The 19,094-nt window shown below is 47.5% G+C and overlaps 1 protein-coding gene across 5 annotated transcripts in view; it reads right to left on the minus strand.

Moving 5' to 3' along the window:
* Positions 1 to 13: 13 nt before the first annotated feature.
* The window catches only part of lyst (lysosomal trafficking regulator), a 67,643-nt gene continuing 48,562 nt past the window's right edge, over positions 14 to 19,094 (minus strand). For 2 of the 5 annotated variants that reach the window (XM_078931532.1, XM_023963748.2), the window contains 33 exons: positions 16,918 to 17,055; positions 16,648 to 16,846; positions 16,437 to 16,565; positions 15,473 to 16,097; positions 15,215 to 15,395; positions 13,669 to 13,838; positions 13,358 to 13,588; positions 13,062 to 13,228; positions 11,837 to 11,989; positions 11,181 to 11,372; positions 10,901 to 11,112; positions 10,610 to 10,822; positions 10,337 to 10,513; positions 10,149 to 10,225; positions 9,865 to 10,053; positions 9,612 to 9,757; positions 8,548 to 8,644; positions 8,408 to 8,469; positions 8,227 to 8,282; positions 7,991 to 8,143; positions 6,565 to 6,876; positions 6,340 to 6,496; positions 5,993 to 6,133; positions 5,698 to 5,915; positions 5,386 to 5,616; positions 5,119 to 5,308; positions 4,897 to 5,033; positions 4,711 to 4,809; positions 4,282 to 4,421; positions 4,116 to 4,213; positions 3,878 to 4,034; positions 1,445 to 1,516; positions 14 to 1,372 (listed from right to left, as the gene is read on the minus strand). In XM_078931532.1, the coding sequence (XP_078787658.1) occupies positions 1,234 to 1,372; positions 1,445 to 1,516; positions 3,878 to 4,034; positions 4,116 to 4,213; positions 4,282 to 4,421; positions 4,711 to 4,809; positions 4,897 to 5,033; positions 5,119 to 5,308; positions 5,386 to 5,616; positions 5,698 to 5,915; positions 5,993 to 6,133; positions 6,340 to 6,496; positions 6,565 to 6,876; positions 7,991 to 8,143; positions 8,227 to 8,282; positions 8,408 to 8,469; positions 8,548 to 8,644; positions 9,612 to 9,757; positions 9,865 to 10,053; positions 10,149 to 10,225; positions 10,337 to 10,513; positions 10,610 to 10,822; positions 10,901 to 11,112; positions 11,181 to 11,372; positions 11,837 to 11,989; positions 13,062 to 13,228; positions 13,358 to 13,588; positions 13,669 to 13,838; positions 15,215 to 15,395; positions 15,473 to 16,097; positions 16,437 to 16,565; positions 16,648 to 16,846; positions 16,918 to 17,055 (5,658 nt within the window). In that variant the 3' untranslated portion in view covers positions 14 to 1,233. Of the gene's footprint in view, positions 1,373 to 1,444; positions 1,517 to 3,877; positions 4,035 to 4,115; positions 4,214 to 4,281; positions 4,422 to 4,710; positions 4,810 to 4,896; positions 5,034 to 5,118; positions 5,309 to 5,385; positions 5,617 to 5,697; positions 5,916 to 5,992; positions 6,134 to 6,339; positions 6,497 to 6,564; positions 6,877 to 7,990; positions 8,144 to 8,226; positions 8,283 to 8,407; positions 8,470 to 8,547; positions 8,645 to 9,611; positions 9,758 to 9,864; positions 10,054 to 10,148; positions 10,226 to 10,336; positions 10,514 to 10,609; positions 10,823 to 10,900; positions 11,113 to 11,180; positions 11,373 to 11,595; positions 11,758 to 11,836; positions 11,990 to 13,061; positions 13,229 to 13,357; positions 13,589 to 13,668; positions 13,839 to 15,214; positions 15,396 to 15,472; positions 16,098 to 16,436; positions 16,566 to 16,647; positions 16,847 to 16,917; positions 17,056 to 19,094 lie in introns of all 5 variants that reach the window. The other 3 variants (XM_078931531.1, XM_078931530.1, XM_023963749.2) reach the window with 3 other exon arrangements.

The following is a 19,094-nucleotide window of genomic DNA, read 5'->3' on the forward strand; positions in this document are numbered from 1 at the left end:
TCACCACGACAAGTTTAGTAATATTTCTTCAAATATTTTATATCTATATATTTATATATTTATAATATCACATGGTTTTGTGCATAAACAAGCAAATATATATACATCAAAACCTAAGACAACCTCCTGCCCGCATGCCGATCTACAAAAACTGGTCTGGAGAAATCCGGGATCACAAGCAGGTCTTAAATTATGCACAGATAAGGTATAAACAGAAATAATAAAAACTTTCATCACATTTCCTGACAGAAAACTGGTGGAGGGATGAAGACCAGCAGGAGGTTGGAGTTGCACCCGTTCTCACAGAAACACAAAAACGTCACATTTTCTTTAGGTTCAGATCAGAAAAGGGACAAAACAAACTTTCTGAAAGAAATGAAAACGAGAAATGTTCCCTTTCTTATGAAACGATGGACGATCATTCACTACAGAGGGTTAAAACAAACAGAAGACAGAGGCGGGTTTACCCAGAAGACGGAGGGAAAACCATTTCTTTTAGTTTATTTGTCTCATTCAATAAAAACTTTAATTAAGACTACAATTATGGCTGTTTTGGGTTCATAAAAAGTGCAGTTTGATCCACAGAAACAGCCAAAGAGGAAGTGCGACTGGTTCCTCAGAGGAGTGGACCCTCATTGTGGGGGAGGGGGGGTTGAAGATTAGTGTTATTGATCTGAAGAAGCTTCGGAGTTAAAAGTTCAGTAAAACCGGAAAAGCAGGGGGGGGGGGGGTGGAGCTTCTGGATGCAGGTCGTGAGAGGAAATGTCACAGCTGGAGGGGGGCAGGGGGGCATACAAAACACAGAGGACAGAACCACGGGGTCCGATTCACGGTGCCCCCCCCCCGTGTGCGGTCGCTCCTGCGAGACACAAAGTGAAGCCGCGACACAGCCCCCCCACACACACACTCACAGAGCACGACCCCCCCCCCCCAGCAAGGAGCAGTGACAGACCCGGGTCCTCACACGCTTCGGGTCAGGGGTTAGCAGCTTCCCAGGAAACCAACAAAAAGACGACAGAGAGGTTTAGTGTAAAGTGTCTGCTGCAGCTTCATCCAAACTTTTTATAAATATAGATCTATGTACACATAACACTTTCATCACTGCTGATGCTGGGAAGGGCGGGTGGAGCTTGCTCAGCCGGGGGTGGCATTATTAGGAGTCAGGGCAGGTTCAGAGAGGCAGCGTCCTCCTCCCTGTCAGTGCAGATGAAGAAAAGGAGGAGCAGGAGGAGGTCAGCCTGCGGCGTAGCTGCTCAGAAAGGAGTAGAACATGGGCAGCTTCATGCGCTGCTGGTCCCGCCGGCACCACGCCATCACCGTGCCCTCGCTGTTGGCCGTGTAGAGGTGGTGGCCGTCGCACGAGTACGTCAGGCTGATAGGAGACAAAGGCTCGTGAGGAAGTCGAGCGGCACAGAAAAGCAACACCTGGAGAGCGGATCAATACCTGATGATGGGTTTACTGGACTTTGCAAAGGTGACCTCTCGGACTGGTTTTAGATCCCAGGTGCTCCACAGCCTAAAAACATATTTATTTATTGCAACGTGAAAAAATGCATGCAAAAAAAAGAAAAAAAAAGATGCATGTTCCCTCTTTTTCGCAATACAAGTCACAGCTTTTTGTATTGTTTGCCATGGGTGCGACTTCTATGTGTTTAAAATAAAGAGATTTGGGCTCATATATAGGTTATTTTCTCACTAACGGCCGCTAGAGGGCGCTGTAGGCATGTTAACATTTGCTACTGAAAGCAACTAAGAAGAAGAACCGCTGTCCAAAACAAACAATATGATTGTTCGAGAGGGACCTAACAGCAGACAAGACAGCGGCTGACATTACCGACTGGAAGTGGAAATTATACAATTTACCTTAATCCTAACAATGACTGTGACCCTAACCATGATCCTAACCGTGACCCTGACTGTGACCCTATGGTGCAGAAATATCCAATACATTATTATTGTTATACTCCAATGTGACTAACAGTGGAGCAAAACAGGATTGAGGCAACCTCCAATTGTGCAAGTTTCCACTTGAAACGATGAGAGAGGCCTCCAAACTCCACTATGGAGACCAAAGAGCTGTCTAAGGACACCAGAAACCAAACTGTTGACCTGCAGCAGGCTGGAAGACTGAATCTGCAACAGGTAAGCAGCTTGGTGTGAAGAAATCACCTGTGGGGGCAATTATTAGGAAATGGAAGACGTACAAGACCACTGAGAATCTCCCTCCATCTGGGGCTCCCCCCAAGATCTCACCCTGTGGGGTCAGAATGATCACAAGAACGGGGAGCAAAGATCCCAGAACCCCACGGGGGACCTAGTGAATGACCTGCAGAGAGCTGGGACCAAAGTAACAAAGGCTACCATCAGTAAAACACTACACCACCAGGGACTCAAACCCTGCAGGGCCAGACGTGTCCCCCTGCTAAAGCCGGTACATGTGCAGAACCGTCTACAGTCTGCTAGAGAGCATTTGGAGGATCCAGAAGAGGATTGGGAGAATGTCCTATGGTCAGATGAAACCACAATAGAACTTTTTGGTAAGAACTCTACTCATCGTGTTTGGAGGAGAAAGAATGCTGAGCTGCATCCAAAGAACACCAGACCTACAGTAAAGCATGGGGGTGGAAGTATCATAGTTTGGGGCCGTTTATTAGCAAAGGGACCAGGACGACTGATCCGTGTAAAGGAAAGAATGAATGGAGCCATGTATGGGCAGATTTGGAGTGAAAACCTCCTTCCATCAGCATTGAAGATGAACCATGGCTGGGTCTTTCAGCATGACAACCATCCCAAACACACGTTGCCCGGGTAACAGGGTTGGGTGATGTCCCTTAAATTGGCAGTTGACGATGTTTGCAGTAAACCATCTGGATGGACGATGATATCGTCGGGGGGGTATTTTTCATTTTCTTTTGTTATTATATAATTATTATTAGTAATTTTACTTTATTACTTTATTTATTTTATTTCCCAACTAATGACTCATCCGCGATGACAGGAAATTAGAAGATCATCTCGTATGTTACCGAGCTGCTACATATATGCATGTGGCAGCTCACTTTATTTACAGCGGGACTCATTTCCTCTTCCGGTATTTTCATCACTACTGCAAATGTGCAAATGATTAATTCAGACTGAAAGTGTGACCATGTGAACGTTCGTTCTAATCGGAAAAAGGTTTTCTGCACCCACGTCTAATCCGACCATTGATCCGATCAAGATATTTTTGCACATGTGACCGCGGCTTATGGCGTCTACTTGCAGCATGGCGGGGGCGTGGCATCACCATGGTGTCTCTCCATCGTGATGGCTGACTGACATCACGATGGACTATGGTATCGGCACAACCCTACCAGGTAACGAAGGAGGGACTTCATAAGAAGCATTTCAAGCTCCTGGAGGGGTCTAGCCAGTCTCCAGATGTCAACCCCATAGAAAATCTTTGGAAGGAGTTGAACATCTGTGTTGTCCAGCGACAGCCCTAAAACATCACAGCTCTAGAGGAGATCTGCATGGAGGAATGGACCAAAATAGTTTGTGAAAACCTTTTGAAGACGTTTGAAGAACACGTTTGACTGCTGTCATTGCCAACAAACGGTAGATAAAGTATTGCGTTGATCTTTTGATGTTGACCAAATATTTATTTTCCACCATAATTTACAAATAAATTATTTTTAAAAAATCAGGCAATGTGATTTTCTGGATTATTTCTCATTTTGTCTCTCATGGTTGAGGTTAACCTATGATGAAAATTACAGGCCTCTCTCATCTTTTTAAGTGGGAGAACTTGCACAATTGGTGGCCGACTAAACACTCTTTTGGCCAACTGTATACTCCAAAAAATACGGGAAAAGTGAATGAAAGTAGTTCTGCATACCTCACTACGCCGTTTTCCAGACCGCCGGCTATGACGTTGACAGACACGCCCTCAGGTTGGTTGGAAAAGGCCAGCGAGCAGATGGTTTCTCTGCAGTGGACGTGACCAATCAGATCACCGTTCACCGTCCACAGGCGCAGGTCGCTTCCTCCACCCTCTGCACACACACAAAAAGAAGCAGAGTTATGGCATCTTTTCTGGCCAGAGCGTCAGGAACTGAAAGGCCCCGCCCCCTCACCAGAGTGGCAGACTGTGGCGATGTCTCCGGTGGTTTCACTGGCAGCCACAGCGGTCACCGGGCTTTTGTGACCTGTGAGGCTTTGCACGTAACAAAGTCTGAAAAACATGCAGGAGCTCAGAAACAAGTCACGCTTGGAGCTCCGCCTCCCCGCCGAGACACCGACCTGTTGAGGTCCCAGATGATGCAGGTGCCATCACAGCTCACACTGATGAGGATGCTGTAGGGTTTGCAGACCACCAGGTTGGTGACCTCGCCTGTGTGGCCGTACAGGTGCACCTGAGACTCCACCTCCATCTCTGATGGCTGCAGAAACGCAAAAGGCCGTCAGCGGGTTTCTGTGTCAGTGTGTCACGTTGGTCTTTTTCTGAAGTGCTCCCTTTTAAAAAAAAAATAAATCTTTTTGTGAAGCAGGAGAACAGCTGAGAGCTCCTCTCATGACTGCACTCCTGGACCTCGAATCCCACCTCCTGCCGGGCTGAAATCGTTTCAAGGGCAGCTGTGACGTGACTAATGAAGTTGAGCGTTTGAGGGGGGGTCTGGGTGCTGGTGTGGAGGCGGAAGGTTATAGAGGGACGTCGCCATGGAAACCCACCGTGCTGCTGGTGAAGCGGTTGCTGTAGGCGGTGATAACTCCACACTTGCTGCCCGTGAAGAGCTGGCAGCCGTCGGGTACCCAGGCGCAGCTGCTCACCTGCAGGGGGGGCAGGAAAGGTGAGGCACTTCAGATCCTTCCCCCACCCCACCTTCGGGGCAGGTTCTGGGGGGAAGCGGGTCATACCTGGTGGAGCTGTGAACACTGAATGAAGTTGATGGGCGGCTCGCTCTGCTTGCTCTTCAGCCGCAGGATGTTGTCGCCGTATCCCCAGCTCAGGATGGCAGACCACTGGATGTCGGTGCTGTGCATGCTCCGCACGCCTGTGGGGGAGGGGGCAAACACACCGGTAGGAGTCAGGCGGAAAGTCCTGGCGGGAGAAATCCCTCCTAAAGAAGGCCCCCATACCCTGCTCTTTGCTGTAAATCATCATGAGGCAGAACTTGCTGTACAGGCCGCAGATGGCCCGGGTCGGCAGCGCCAGCAAAGATCCGAACCTTTCCCCGTGCGGCTGGCTGAAACACACCACGGGGTCCGGGGCGGACGGCGAGCCCACAAACTCCCCCCACTTCATACCTTTGATCCACGGCAGCGGGCTCTGTGGGGGGCAGAGTTAGCAGTCAGCAGCACATCTTTTCAGGGAGGTCTTCCTCTGCGTCCCGGATCGTGGATTACCGGACACACGACTTCCTTCGCTTGTTCTCGCGTTTCCCTGAAGGCCAGCTGGACCAGGAGCCCCATGGCCGCCGGCAGCTCCCCCTCCATCATGAGTTTGGGCCCCGTCCTGCTCATGTGGGAAGCGCTGAAGAGCTGCCTGGGCGTCTGTCCGTACGTCTTGATCATGGTCTCCAGGGCCCGCCTCTGGACCGGGTCCTCCACAGCAGACACGTCCATGCCAAAGTAAGTCTGTGGAGAGGTTTAGCAGATGTTAGCAAAAGCAACGAGGAAGGTTCTCCTGAAGGAACGCGAAGGCCGGCGGCTCCTCACTGCGGGGTGGAAGACGTTGATGGCCTGAACGGCAGCTCTGCCTTTCTGTTTGAGCCCAAAGACCAGATCGATCCACTGACACAGCGTCTGGGACACGTGATCCGACTCCAGAGCTTGCCGATGGATCAGGACGAACAGACGAGGGTCATTGCGAGCCCAAGGGGGCAAGTTCACGTGGTTTACCCGCTCCCCGTTCTGGCGAACGCCAAAATCAAAACCTGGACAAAAGAAAGAAACATGAACTTCTTGAGGGAATGTTTAGAGGGACAAACGTGGATGTTTAGGCGACAGTTACCCTCTCTGTTAACCAGAAATTCTGGGAGGTAGAAAAACTCTGGGATGAGCTCCTTCACGTCCGTCATGGACTCGTAGGAGGACAGACGCCACGTGGTGTTCATGGAGTGAAAGGTCCGGTCGGGGATATCAAAGCTCTGGTCTAAACGAGGCCAAAGGAAATCTAATTAGAGGCTGCTTAAAAGCACCTCCTTTCATAACCTTCAACAACGCGCTCGCTGAATACATTCGCCGTGGCATCAAAAGACACATGGCAGCATCAGAGGAGATGAATGGAAACCGCGATCAGAGAAAACCGCCAGGATGAAACCAGCAGAGCAGCCTTTCATGGTGGAGAGCAGAACTCACCCTGGTAGGCCAGGAACATCTTGGTGAAAGGCGGCATTCGGACCAGGAAGTGCAGCACGGTGCCGCTGTTGGAGTAATGCGAGCCGTAGTGGTACGGCTGGACGGGGGGCATGGGGTCGTCTTCTCGAATGCCCTTTTTGTACTCCTCCTCCAGGTACTGCGCGACAAACACGCCGACGGTGAAGCTTTTCTCCTCCAGCCACACAGAGAAACCGTCGGTCTTACCCTGTAATTATCCACGTAGCGGTCCTCCTTCTCCTTTGACTGGACCGCGATGGGTTTGCTGAGGTTCCTGTAGATGTTGGCCTCCTGCAGGTCCAGCGTCTCGCTGGTGTAGTCGCTCAGGACGAAGGGGAACACGGGGTACTGCATGAGGTCGTTGAAGGAGCGGCCGGCGTGCTTGTTGAGGTGCGTTAGATACTCGAAGTTGGTGATCTGACCGGAGCCCCAGAGCTGCGTGAGCGCCGTGATGTTCCCGTACTCCAGAAGGTTGGGAAGGTCAGAGGTCAGGATGTTGTGGAAGACGTCGTCTCGGAACTGAGACCGGAAATCAAAGCATTCAACCAATTAAAGAAAGCAAAACAATTAATAGGAAAAAAACTATCATAGAAATCAAAACAAAAACATTTAAAGCCGAGAGCTGCGTTGTAAACTATGCAACCCCGCCCTCGCCGCCCACTTCTGACACCCTCACTGGCTGAGCGGCTGCCACACGCCCCCCCACTCTGCTCCAGACACTCCGGTCATTAAAAAAGTGTCAAAATGGCGGCCTTTCCGTTGGCTTTAGTTTGTGGTCGGCTGAGAGCGACGACCAGCTTTGTCATTTTTAGAAGAACCTGCAAAAGTACATTTTCTGATGTCCGTGGTTTTTCCTGCCTAATATGTTCACATCGTGTGTTTGTTTTGTTCAGCTTGAGCCGGCGATTAATGTTTGAGGTTTTCTCAATATTCTGATCAAAATATGCGAGCAACAGGGGAACGCCACTATGCGAGCTCGCCTCACTCAACGACGTTTATAATCTACAAACCTTAAAACCAACATTTCTTTTTTCCAAGCCGTTTCCCAGAGGAGCCGATGGATCAACAGGCGTGTAGATCCCAAAGTTAATCTTTCATGATAAAAATGGAGGACTTTCTGCACAGATGCTGTTGTTGGAAGTGAAACCCAACAGATTTCTGATCCTAACTAGGGATGCCATCCATCCATCCATCCATTCGGCCGGACGTGTTTGCGTCTCTCCGGTGTCTAGAAAATGCCGTCATTGACACATTGATCCTGGCTCTGGGTTTAGTGGTGTACCTGCATTCATGTTGGAATTGGTGTTTTGACATAATATAAACATTTACTTTCTTTGAACAACACGTCTTGAATGTATTCTTATCTATTTATGCAACACATCCATATTTGATAACTATCCGGTATCTGGCCAAGCGTTCTTATTACTATTCATTTACATTTTGGTGCATCCCTAATCGTTTCACTGAAGGAGCTGCAGGAGCCCTTTGCCTGGTGACTGTATGTATGAATACTAAAAGAAGGTAAGCAGCTCTAGGATGGTTTTGGTGAATGTGGAAAATTCCCTCACGGTGTTTTAATGCAGTGAAACCGTGTTCCTGTTGGAAAAAATTGGTTTCTCTTTTTCTGCTTCACCTTGGTGTTGTCGAAGGCTAACAGCAGCGTCCTGCCGTTGGTGAGGAATATCTCCACGGCGTTGTCCCTCAGCTGCCACCACCTCTTGTGCACCTCCTTTATCTCCTCATACGTCCAGGAGAAGGAGGGCGCCTCGGTCTCCCCGTGAAGAATCTATTCACGCACAAAAGCCCGGTGGGTTCGTGCAACATGGAGCCGATCCACCGGAACAGGATGAAAGAGTCCTGAGCACGTACCTGGCTGTCCTGTGCATCAGCAGCATTGTCCTCCACAAAGTACATCCCAGACTTCCCTGTGTAACAGCAGGACAGAGTCACTGTTAGAGCACCGAGAGGACAGCTTTCCTGGGAGAACACGGATTAAACAGCTGAGAGAAGCCGGGTTTCGTTCGTGTGGCGTGCAGCGGCGTTTGCTAACCTAGAAGGAGCTCTCCTGCCGTCTCCCTGGATGGAGCAACACTCACACACCTTCTTGTGAACCTGAGGACAAGAACCAAAGTTTCATTTGAGGAGGACCCACGGCTTCAGTTCCCGGATGCTCCGGAGCAACTGGCCTACCTGATGGACTCGCTGGTGGCTTTGTCCTTGACGGTGGAGGAGAAGGAGGAGTGGGTTTTATCCTCAAACAGGAAGGACAGCGGCGGCTTCACTGCTTCTAGAAGGAACAGGACAAGTCGGAATGGGGATGAAAAAGCACAGAATAGGCCGTTAAAGTCCCACTCTGATCATCTTTTGATGAATGATGATTGAATGGAGCACATAGGGCTGCACCAGGAGGTGGTGTTGGGGTTCGAATCACGAATCAAGATCAACAATTCACAGATCGATTCTCTATTTTTACTATTTAATCCACATATGTATCATCTATACCTTTATTTGGAACAGGAGATCTGAATCAACAAAACAGGTAAAAACAGAAAGATTTAGAAAGAAAGAAACTTTACACAATGTCCGTTTTTCTGTCAACTTCCTGGTTAACTCCAGCAGGAAACAAAACATAAAAGTCGCGGCTGCTTTGAATCGTTTAACAACAAATCCTGAAAATGTTCTTCACAGCTTTTCCTCCTCAGAGTTGATCTGATTCCAGTTCCAGTAGATCGATGACAAGAAGACAGTAACTGTCGACGCAGCAACACCTCAGTAGAAATGGAACAACTAGAAAAAACACTCAAAGTCCTTTCAGCTAAACAGAGAAAAGAATTTCCAACACAAAAGAGTTTTATAAACTTAAGAAAATGATTATTTTGAAAAAATATTTTCCTACTTTATTTTATTCAAATCTACTTTGTAAATATATATTTAAAACAAATTTGGTTTTTTTAAGAACTGAATTTGGTAAAATGAACTTTAGTCTTTATTATCTACAAAAAAACTTTACTTTGAAAATGTTCACTGAAACATTATTTTGAACATTTATTTACTTCCTGTGACAGTCGCGCATTTGCTTTGTTCACAGTATATGATCTTTTCCAACAGTATTTCTATTTGAATAAAGAAATACTGAGAAATGCCATTTTTAAGCTCAATTTTCTTTATAAAAATCAGAAAAATGCTAACAGAACAAGTTAACAACACCCCAAACCAGATTTTACCAGAGTGGGACTTAAAAAGAGTCTTCCCACCTTCAGGCTTGCGTCTGTCCAGAAGCAGGTATTTGTTTGGAATGGTGAGGTAGCATCTCTGCAGCCGCCGCCGCTCCCGGTTCGGCCCCTCGGTGGGATCCAGCTGCCAGGACGTTGGGTAGGAGTTCTGGTTGTACCAAACTGCCCTAGAACAGCAGCAAACTGTTAATGTCCTTGGTTCAAACTACTGTCCGACATGGAAAAAGTCATGAAAATGCTGGTTTAAATGCTCCAGAGGGAGACGAAGGCCCACCGGTCGTGGGTGAGCTGCTGCACCAGCTCCTGCCAGTGGCGGCTGGCGCTCAGGTCGGTCTTGTAGAGACCCCGGATGTGCTGGATGACTTTCTTTCTTTCTTGGCCTTGCTGCAGAGACACATTCTGAGTGATGTCAGCCGCAATCTTGGAAATGTCCTTCAACTTCCCATCCAGCCTCTGAATAAGACTGCAGCGGGATAACGGAGGAAAAGAAATTAAAAAGGGGAACAAAACCGGATTATGCTAAATATTTACATCCAGATCAAGTGGATTCATACTCACTTCCGCTGAGCGTTTACCATTTTCTTTTCCCACGCAACTTTGCTGTTTTTTTCTTCTGCTTCATATTTGAATTTTTCCTAAAGAGGAACAACTTTATTACTTTTTTCAGGTTTCTAGAAAGCGTCATGTTTGTCAGAAGTGACCAGCATTATATCCCTGTAACAAAAGCGTCTCCATGCAGCACTTACCTCCTTTATGGCCTTCAGCAGGTCCTGCTTGTGTGGGGCGCTGGGCGGGATGCAGCGATGGCCGCACAGCTTCAGCGAGGTCATGAACACGCCCACGGCGCCCTGCTCGTCTTTCGTGAGGCCGTCTCGGTGGTCGTGCAGCATCTCGTACAGATACAGGGACAGCTTAGGTCCGTGCTGCGTGGAGGACGGGCAGCGAAACGAACAAAGTTTGGTTTTTGTTCAGAGAAAAAAACAAACCCTTCAAGCATGAAAACCTGGAGCAGGACTCACCTCCAGACCTGGACTGAGGCTTTCTTTCAGGATTTCTAAATGTTTGGAGTCAAACACAAACTCCAGCGCCTCCTTCCTGTCAGAAAGGGGAAGTGCGGTGCTGAGCGAGTGCACCAGAAGACGACCTATTTGGACCTTAAAAGTGTCCCTGCAGGACCAGAGGATCCTCTGCCACTGATGGTGGGGGGCTCCTCCTCGACCCGGGCTGCTGCCCTGTGGACCCACAGAACCAGATCAGCCAAAGAGAAAGATCTCAACGCTCTGCAGACGGACGGACGAGGTTTTCGTTACCAGGCTGATTTTGATCCCGTCCATCATGAGTTTGAGGATGTCTCTCTGGAAGCTCTTTATGCTGGCGGGCGGCAGACTGAATGGGGTCGGGGAGTGCGGGACAGACGGCGGACCGCTGTCGTCGTGCGACTGGTTGCCGGGATCTGGGGTGAGCGACTGATGGTCAGGAGAGTCCGGGATGTTCAGCAGGTCAAACAAGTCCTGACTCACATCTGAAACCAGAAGCCAAAGATCAGCTGACAGACAAAGGCGATAACCGCAGTCAGGAAAGGTCATTTACCGTGGTAAATGAGTCTGTTCACGGCCAGAACCACCAGCCGCTGCAGCCGCTGAACAAACTCCGCTTCGCTGGCACGGATGGGGTTCTCCTGGCTCATCCTCCTCTGCATCATGTGGTGCAGCTCATCGCTGGCAACAGAGCGCATCCGCATCAGGAGAGAGTCGGTCTGCGCCACCGAGAAGCGGCGCCGGCCTGAAAGCACGAGACGAACCAAGATGAGCTGAAGCTTCACAGCAAAGACCGCGCAAGGAGAAGGCGGCTCTCCTCCAGGGAGGAGCCGCACGGGTTTAGTGGGGGTTTCAAACATGCACACACTGGCACCGGTAACACCTCAGGGTACCGGGCAGATTAACTTCACTGCAAACGTGGGAGACGTCCCCCCAGGAGGGGGGAGGTCGGTCACGCCCCCAGCTACCTGCATCACAGTGGAGCATGTATGATGGAGGACTGGAGGGGCAGGAGAGGGGGGAGTCCTGGGGCAGGAGGCTGAATGGGGGGAACATAGGGATCTGGCCGTAGGAGCAGTAGTGCTGCCTGGGGAGGCGGGGGATAATCGAGTCTTTCATGGCAATGGAACCTTGAGATCAGGACGAGGACACCGTCAATGCACGGACACCGGAACCGGGTCGGGTTTCTGCCGCCGCGGCCGAACTCACCTGCGATGCTTTTGCGCTTCTGATGGATGGCGTGATGCGGAGAGCTGGGAGCGTGCACGGAGCTGCTCAGCTTATGAGGCTCGTGGTTGGCGGTGGTCTTGATGAACTCGATGGCTGACTGGAGGACTCGGAACTGCAGAGCCACGGCCATCTCTGGGAACACGGCACAAACGCTCAGCTTAACCGGAGGCTCCACATTCACTCACGTTCAATCATTTATTTCAGTAAAAATGCTACATTTCTTCAAACCTCTGCCACGGATTAGTAACCTGTGTGAGAAAGCTGCAGGAAAACCAAAGTTTCTGCTGAAGATTTACTAAAGTCTTTGCTTTTCTTGACACGTGAAGGAAAAAATGTTCCTGGAGGCAGAAAAGAATAGACGGGCTAATGCAGAAATGTGAGGTGGCTGAGTAGACCAGTGATCCTCAACCTCTTCCAGGCCACAGATAACATCTTATAGACTGGTCTGTACTGAAGGCGACATCCCATATTCTTTTTTTGCCTCGAGTTTGTCTCAACTTTTGAGGGTAAAGTTTATCTTCAACCTCTGTAAAATATCTGCAGCTGCTTTAAACTCTATGTTTACACTAGATTTTATGTCGGAAAAAATATGATCTTAATTTCCCCTTAACCCATAACTGTCAAAGGGGTAAAATCAGACGCCAACTTCAGCTTGACCGACTTTTAAGGTGCGACTGATAAAAACAAAAACGTCAGTCACCAAAACCTTTGAGTAACTCTATAAGGAGCAAACTCCTGACATTAGGCAGCCGGTTGCTAAATATTTTGCATTATCATTATTACTATTATGGTCTGGGAAGAACTGTCAAAATAAATTCACATTTGGAGTAAAGACTCCCGGTGTTTGTCTGCTGACAGCAGCTTCATTTTATTTTGAAGTCGAAAACTCTCCTGTTTCCATTTTTGAGCTTTTCTACCCAAACAAACTTTCCACATACGTTTGTTTTTTTAGTAGCTTTGCTAGCTTTAAGAAAGCAGCGGATGGATTTTCAACACGAGCGACTTGACATGAGACAAGAATGAGTCGGATGTGGTGGAGAGAATCCAGTCATTTTCCAAAATAAAACTCCCTTCTGAATCAGATTAGAAGTAAAACGTTAAAAATGTAGGTGGTGTTTATTATGCGTCTCCATCTGTGGTTGCACAGAAGTGACCGCCGGGCGCGGCAGAACTAGCCGGCCTGATGACAGGCGGCTGAATTCACCTCGAGTGCGGCGCATCTTGCTGGTTTGCATGAAACCCAGCAAAGTAATGAGGTCTTCAATGATGCGGAAGTACTGAGACCCCGAGGAGCTGCAGGAATGGATCGTCACGGCGACCAGCATCTGCTGGATGTCACACACCAGGAGCTTGTAGTCGTTCAGGGGAATACTGCAGAGGGAGGACGAGAACAGCAGCAGAACAGGAAGTCAGATTGACCATCGGAAAGAGGAGCAAAGACTGAATTTACGGCTGAGCTCAAAAGCCACGAGCAAACCCTCCTTTGCTTGGCAGTCGTACCCGTTTTCCATGCCGTTGAGGGTGGAGAGGGTGTTGAAGAGCACGTAGAGCAGCCCGTGGTCCAGCAGGATGTCCGCCAGCTTGGGCCCGGCGTTGATGAGCTGCAGCAGCATGCAAAGGATGTTGTGCACCAAGGAGTTCTCATACAGAGAGTTCTCAATGAGACCCAGCACGGGGATGATGCAGCGCTTTCTGAAGGGCGAGATGTTCTCCATCTCATCCAGGTCCAGTCTGGACACACACACACAAAAAAAGGATCCTCTTAGGGATTCATAACATGCACATTGTGAGGCGGTGAAGACGATGCTCACTCTTCCTCCAAGCCCATGGGTCGGCTGAACAGCATCTCCAGGAAACACTCCAGGAGCCCCTGGCTGCCCTGGTGGATGTACAGCTGGTTGGCAAGAAGCGAGAAGCCGTGGTTCTTCAGAAACTTCTCCCTCTGCTCCTTCGACGCTCTGCTGAAGTAGGCGTCCAGTAACTGTGACGAAAAAGCGGCTTAATGAAACACGTGTGTTCGCATTTAACACGGAAAAAAACAAAACAAATGTCAGCCGGTCTGAGGATCCACGAAGGGGAACCAATGAGAAAACGGCAATACTGACTGATTTAACCACGACGAGGCGCCGTCACCTGACTTTGTCAGATAAATCCATGTTCTGCTTAAAAAAACAACAAATGAACAAAAATCCTTGACTTTTAAAAGTAGCAGCATTTTTAAGGCACTGCTAAGAATATTGAAAGAAAAGCTGCTTCAGAGCTGAAAAATGTGACGACAATCTGTCAATCAAATGACTGGTTCCTGTTGGTGCTAAATTGAATTTTAAAGTTAAAATAAAATAATAAGGTGGAGCCAAACTGCATTTCTATTTCTCTTGCAGATTTTCTTGTGAATGGAGACAGATTGGTTCCTTGATTAATGTACTTGCCATCAGTCACTTCTTTTTTAAAAGGGCTTCAATTTGGAAGTCAAAATGTTGCCTTCAGATTAGACCTTTCCCGTTTTTAAATCATAATATATATTTTTGTGGCACTAAGCAAAGAAAAAAATAATTACATCTTTGTTTAAAACTGGAAATAAAAAACAAAACACAGACTAACCCTGTATTTGATCATTTTTAAGCAAACATTTGCTTAAAAGTCGGGATATACTGGTGTTTAGTTTGTGTCAGTTAAATAAGCTGAAGGTCAACAAAACAAAATACCAACAAAAAAAGGAACCAAAATTTCAATTTAATTCAATTTTATTTATAAAGCCACATTTTACAACAATAGTCGTCTCAATGGGCTTCATTCAGAAAAAACAGCTTCAAAAGATAGAAATATGGAAAACCAACGGAAAATCATTTTTCAGGATCACAATAATTAAGAGTTTTGAATTTGGTGAAGGTTTATTAAAAGATGATCCAGAGTCATGAGGATCTCCCTAAGCTAAAAGACAAACGGAAAGAGTTCCAATAATCGGATTTGTGATGTAGAAACTACGCTGGGCGGAGCCACAATCTCCCTCCTCCGTCCCATTCTGATGCATCCGCTCGTAGACACAACTAAAGTTTAGTGGGCTGTAAGCTAGTGGGAGAGCATATAGATAGAACAGGGGAGGGGAAGGGGGGTGGGGTTACTCTATGCCAGTATTTCTGCCCCCAACTGAGAGGTGAGTTCCTCATGATCTGCTGTCGCTCTGCAGAAACTGTCCTAGAAAACGACACTAGTTTCTGGAGTTTGACTAAAAACAGTATGATCGTGTATTATGGAATTATTTAAAAAAGTTGAATGAAAGTGTCTTCTTTAGTCAGTTTGTAGTTTTTCCCCCTGCAGGACAATCATCGTCTGTTTGATGAGAAAGGAAGCGCCCACCTTCATGACTCCTTTCTGGATGAGCGGGGACGAGTGGTTGACCAGGACGATGAGAGCCTCCGGCAGGATGAGCTTGTCCATCACTTCTTCCAGCATGAGGTCAGGCAAGAGCAGCAAAACGCCCCTCAAGAGGTCGTAAAGTCCACAACACACCAGCACCAGGCAGTCCTCTGTACTGGACCTGAGACGAGCGGCAGAACATTCACATTTATTATTTCTAACAATCCATACGAGCTGAAGGGACGGGTGTTCCCCAACCTGTCGGTGGACTCTGTCTTGCTGTGAGCCCGGTCGTATCCGGGGGAGTAGGTGTAGCTCTCCCAGTCCTCAGGCATGGAGCCTCGGTCGGCTGCATTGGGCCAGCGGCCGACGGCCAGCGAACCATTTGGCACCGGGAAGGCCAAGCCCAGGCTGGCCAGGTTACTGTGGCTCCTCTGGAAGGACTGGATCCCTTTCAGGCTGTCGGGGCGCCGCGGCGCCTCGTCGCTGGCCCAGTCGAAGCGGTCCTCAGACTCTGCCACCCCCACGCTGCCCTCCGCCAGACTGTCCACCTCCCCGGCTTCGTCCCGGTCCTCCTCCACACTGATGGACGGGGGACGCGGGGCGGCTCCCTCGACCGGGTCCTTCAAGTCGCAGATGGTTTTGGCTGACTCACAGCTGCTCAGGAGCTGCTCGTCCCCGCCGACCTTCTTGAGAGTTTCCGTGCTGCCCAGAGGTTGCTGGGAGTTCAGCGAGACTCCGTCTCCTTCACCCGCTTCACCCGGACCGCCACGTCCGAGCCGAGGAGTCAGCAGGGGAGAGGCGTACGGAGAGGGAGCCAGACTCGGAGGGCGTAGGGACTGATCCTCTCCTCCGTGTTCAGAGCTAAGAGGAGGCAAATTCCCTGGAAAACAGCCGAACTGGACTTTATTTATCTATTAATGGAAGAAAGAAACGCGACTGGTTGCAAACATTTAGGTTTAGCACCAACTAAATGTCTGAGAAATTGGTTGGTAAAATGAACTTAGATTTTTGTTATAATAGGATCCATTTTATAAGTAATTAGTAATTAATAATGAACTCCATTCCTAGTAAAAACAAGTTTCTTCCAGGCATTTATATCTAAAATAGGACTATAATGACTGATTGTAGACATTCAGAATGACACAGAAATCCAATCATTCAAATTGCTCTTTAATGAAATTCTGCGTTCCCTGCTGGGAGGTTGCAGGAGCAGGCGTACCTTCCTGGGGGGCCTCGGTGAACACAGTTGGGGACAGCGACATCACGGAGCTGCTGGCAGATTTCCCGCCACTGTTGGAGTGTCTCAGGTACATGATGGACTGCACCTTCTCCTGGTACAGCTTCCCATCTGTCCCACGGAGGAAGAAACAACAGCAAAGTTAACGGCACTCGGATGGTGGCGGGGTTGTGTAGCCGCGCCGCTTCTTTACCGATGTGCAGGGAAAAATAGAAGCTGGACGGAGTGTGGCACACGTAGGTGTTGGTGGGGGGGTGAACGGCCAGCAGGAAGTTACAGATCAGTCTGAGCAGGTCCAAGTCCGGAGGAGAGCCCAGAACCTCCTGGATGATTTTGATGAACGACAAACACACTTCCTGAGGGATGGTGGTCAGATGCTCGTCCCGGTGCTCCTTCAGGAAAACCACAGTCCTCTTAATGACAGTCCGTGAGAAGGAGGAGGAGAGGCAGCACTGTGTCTTACCTGCAGCACCTGGCAGGCCAGCAGGAAGCGATGCACAACTCCAGCGTTGAGGAGCTGACGTATGTTGAAGACCTGATAGGGGTGATGGACCCTGATGAGGATCTCCAAGGCAGCAAGTAGTGTTTCCCACACTCCACACTGAGAAGAGCAGCACAAACAGGAGCTCAGTGAAAACTCTTCTGATGATGTGGGGCACGGGTACCATTTGGGTTTTATCTGGTGCCAAACCGGTCGTTTTAAAACGATTTCAGTGCCAAAATGTTGCTCTGATCAGTGTTTCAACACAACATTCTTTTCCAAAAATATTAAAGTGTAAGGACGCAGCGTGACGGAGAGCGCTTAAATGTTCCTGAGATGCTCGAGAGTTAATTTAATCTTAAAAGTGTAGGACATCACAATTTCTTTCCAAAAATCTTACCATGACAAATTCTACTAGTTCTATTGGCAATTTTTCACTTATTACAAAGGAAAAAGCATCTTTTGATATTTTTTTTTGAGAAAGACATTTTCCATTGTAAAACTAGTTGGGTTTTATTTAAAGCTGCTGCAAAAACATTCGGCTAAACAACTTACCAAATTTTGTTTGGCAGTTTTGACTTTCAGTTTCTGATTATCAAAATATAACAATTTGGCAACAACTGTATGCAGATGATTGTATTTCCTATCTATACGTCTAGTTTTGCTTTAGAAAAGGTTTCCAGCATGAAAACCTGAAGCTTCAGTGCCGTTCAGATGTTAAATGTGCTTCATGCGGTTCATGGCTCCATTCCTAAACAAACTGTTTCTCTGCCAGAGGTCACAGCAGTTAAGGAACATGAAGCTTTGTGTTGGTTTTTTGTACTTATTTTTTGTTGACGTTTAACCGTGGAGCCGGGGGATTTTTACTCAAACAAAACTATTTACATGAGTTTACAATGTGTTGCGTGTCCTGGACTCTTGCATGGACCAAAGACCAAGTTTCTAGTATCATTTTTTTAGCATTTAGGAATTTTTTGTTCTTTTATGTCAACTCCTTTTTGTTGGGTATTTTATATCGGGTAAAAATTAGCCGGCAAAAGTGACTTTGTAATGTTTTATAGGGTTAAGATAAAAAAAGTGGAAAAAAAAGGTGGTGCAGCATTAAAAAGGAAATTGTAGGATTGTGAATCTGTCAGATCTTATATCCTTAAAGAAAAATGGATTCATTACCTCAAACATGAACCGCTTTTTTACTTTTTCATACATTTATTATTTGAATCCTTGGCTCCTTATATCTTTGTACTAGATAATTAATTTGCTTCTGTTAAAATAAAAAAGTGTTGGTACTGTATTTTTGTTTTTTATTAAAAAAATCTTTTCTTTTTAAAGTTGGGCTTTATTAAGTTTAAGGACTTTATTTAATTTATTTAGTTCATTTTAACTAAGTACTCTTTTTAAATCACATGAGATGATGGAACGGGTTGGATGACGGTTTAAAACAAAGCACAACTGGGGTCTCAAGTTGCATTTCTACAAGAGACCCATCTAAGAACCGTCGATCATTTGAAGCTGAAAAAAAGCTGGGTGGGCCAAGTCTATCACTCATCCTTTTTGGGTAAAGCTAGAGGAACCGCCATTCTTGTACACAAATCTGTTCCCTTTGTCTCTGAACAGGTCGTCTCAGATACAAATGGCAGGTATATCATTGTCACTGGTATACTTCAGGGTTTAAAAGTTGCACTGGTGAATGTTTACGCACCCAACAGCGACGACAATGTTTTTTTTAAACGTTTATTTTCTATTTTGCCAGATCCATCTTCCCACCATCTAATTCTAGGGGGTGACCTCAATTGCTGGCTTGATCCTGAGTTAGATCGATCCTCCATAAAACCAGCTGCACTTTCACGGTCTGCCAAAACAATTACAGCTTTCATGCAGGAATTTGCGGCTACTGATTGCTGGCGTTTTTTTAATCCTTCCAAACGTGAGTATTCCTTTTTTTCGCCAGTGCATCGTACGTATACTCGTATTGATTTATTTTTAGTTGACAATAGATTGCTCCCGTCAATATCTAGGTGTAGGTATGATGCTATTGTCTTGTCTGATCATGCCCCCCTTTTAATGGACATAAAATTTAGCACCCTAAATTCAGAACGTCCACCATGGCGGCTTAATGTTCGTCTGTTGGCCAATGAAAATTTTGTCAGTTTTGTCTCTGG

This window comes from Oryzias latipes, chromosome 15 (genome assembly GCF_053564925.1).
Source record: "Oryzias latipes strain Hd-rR chromosome 15, Olatipes_Hd-rR_3.1".
In the NCBI taxonomy this organism is placed as follows: Eukaryota; Metazoa; Chordata; class Actinopteri; order Beloniformes; family Adrianichthyidae; genus Oryzias; species Oryzias latipes.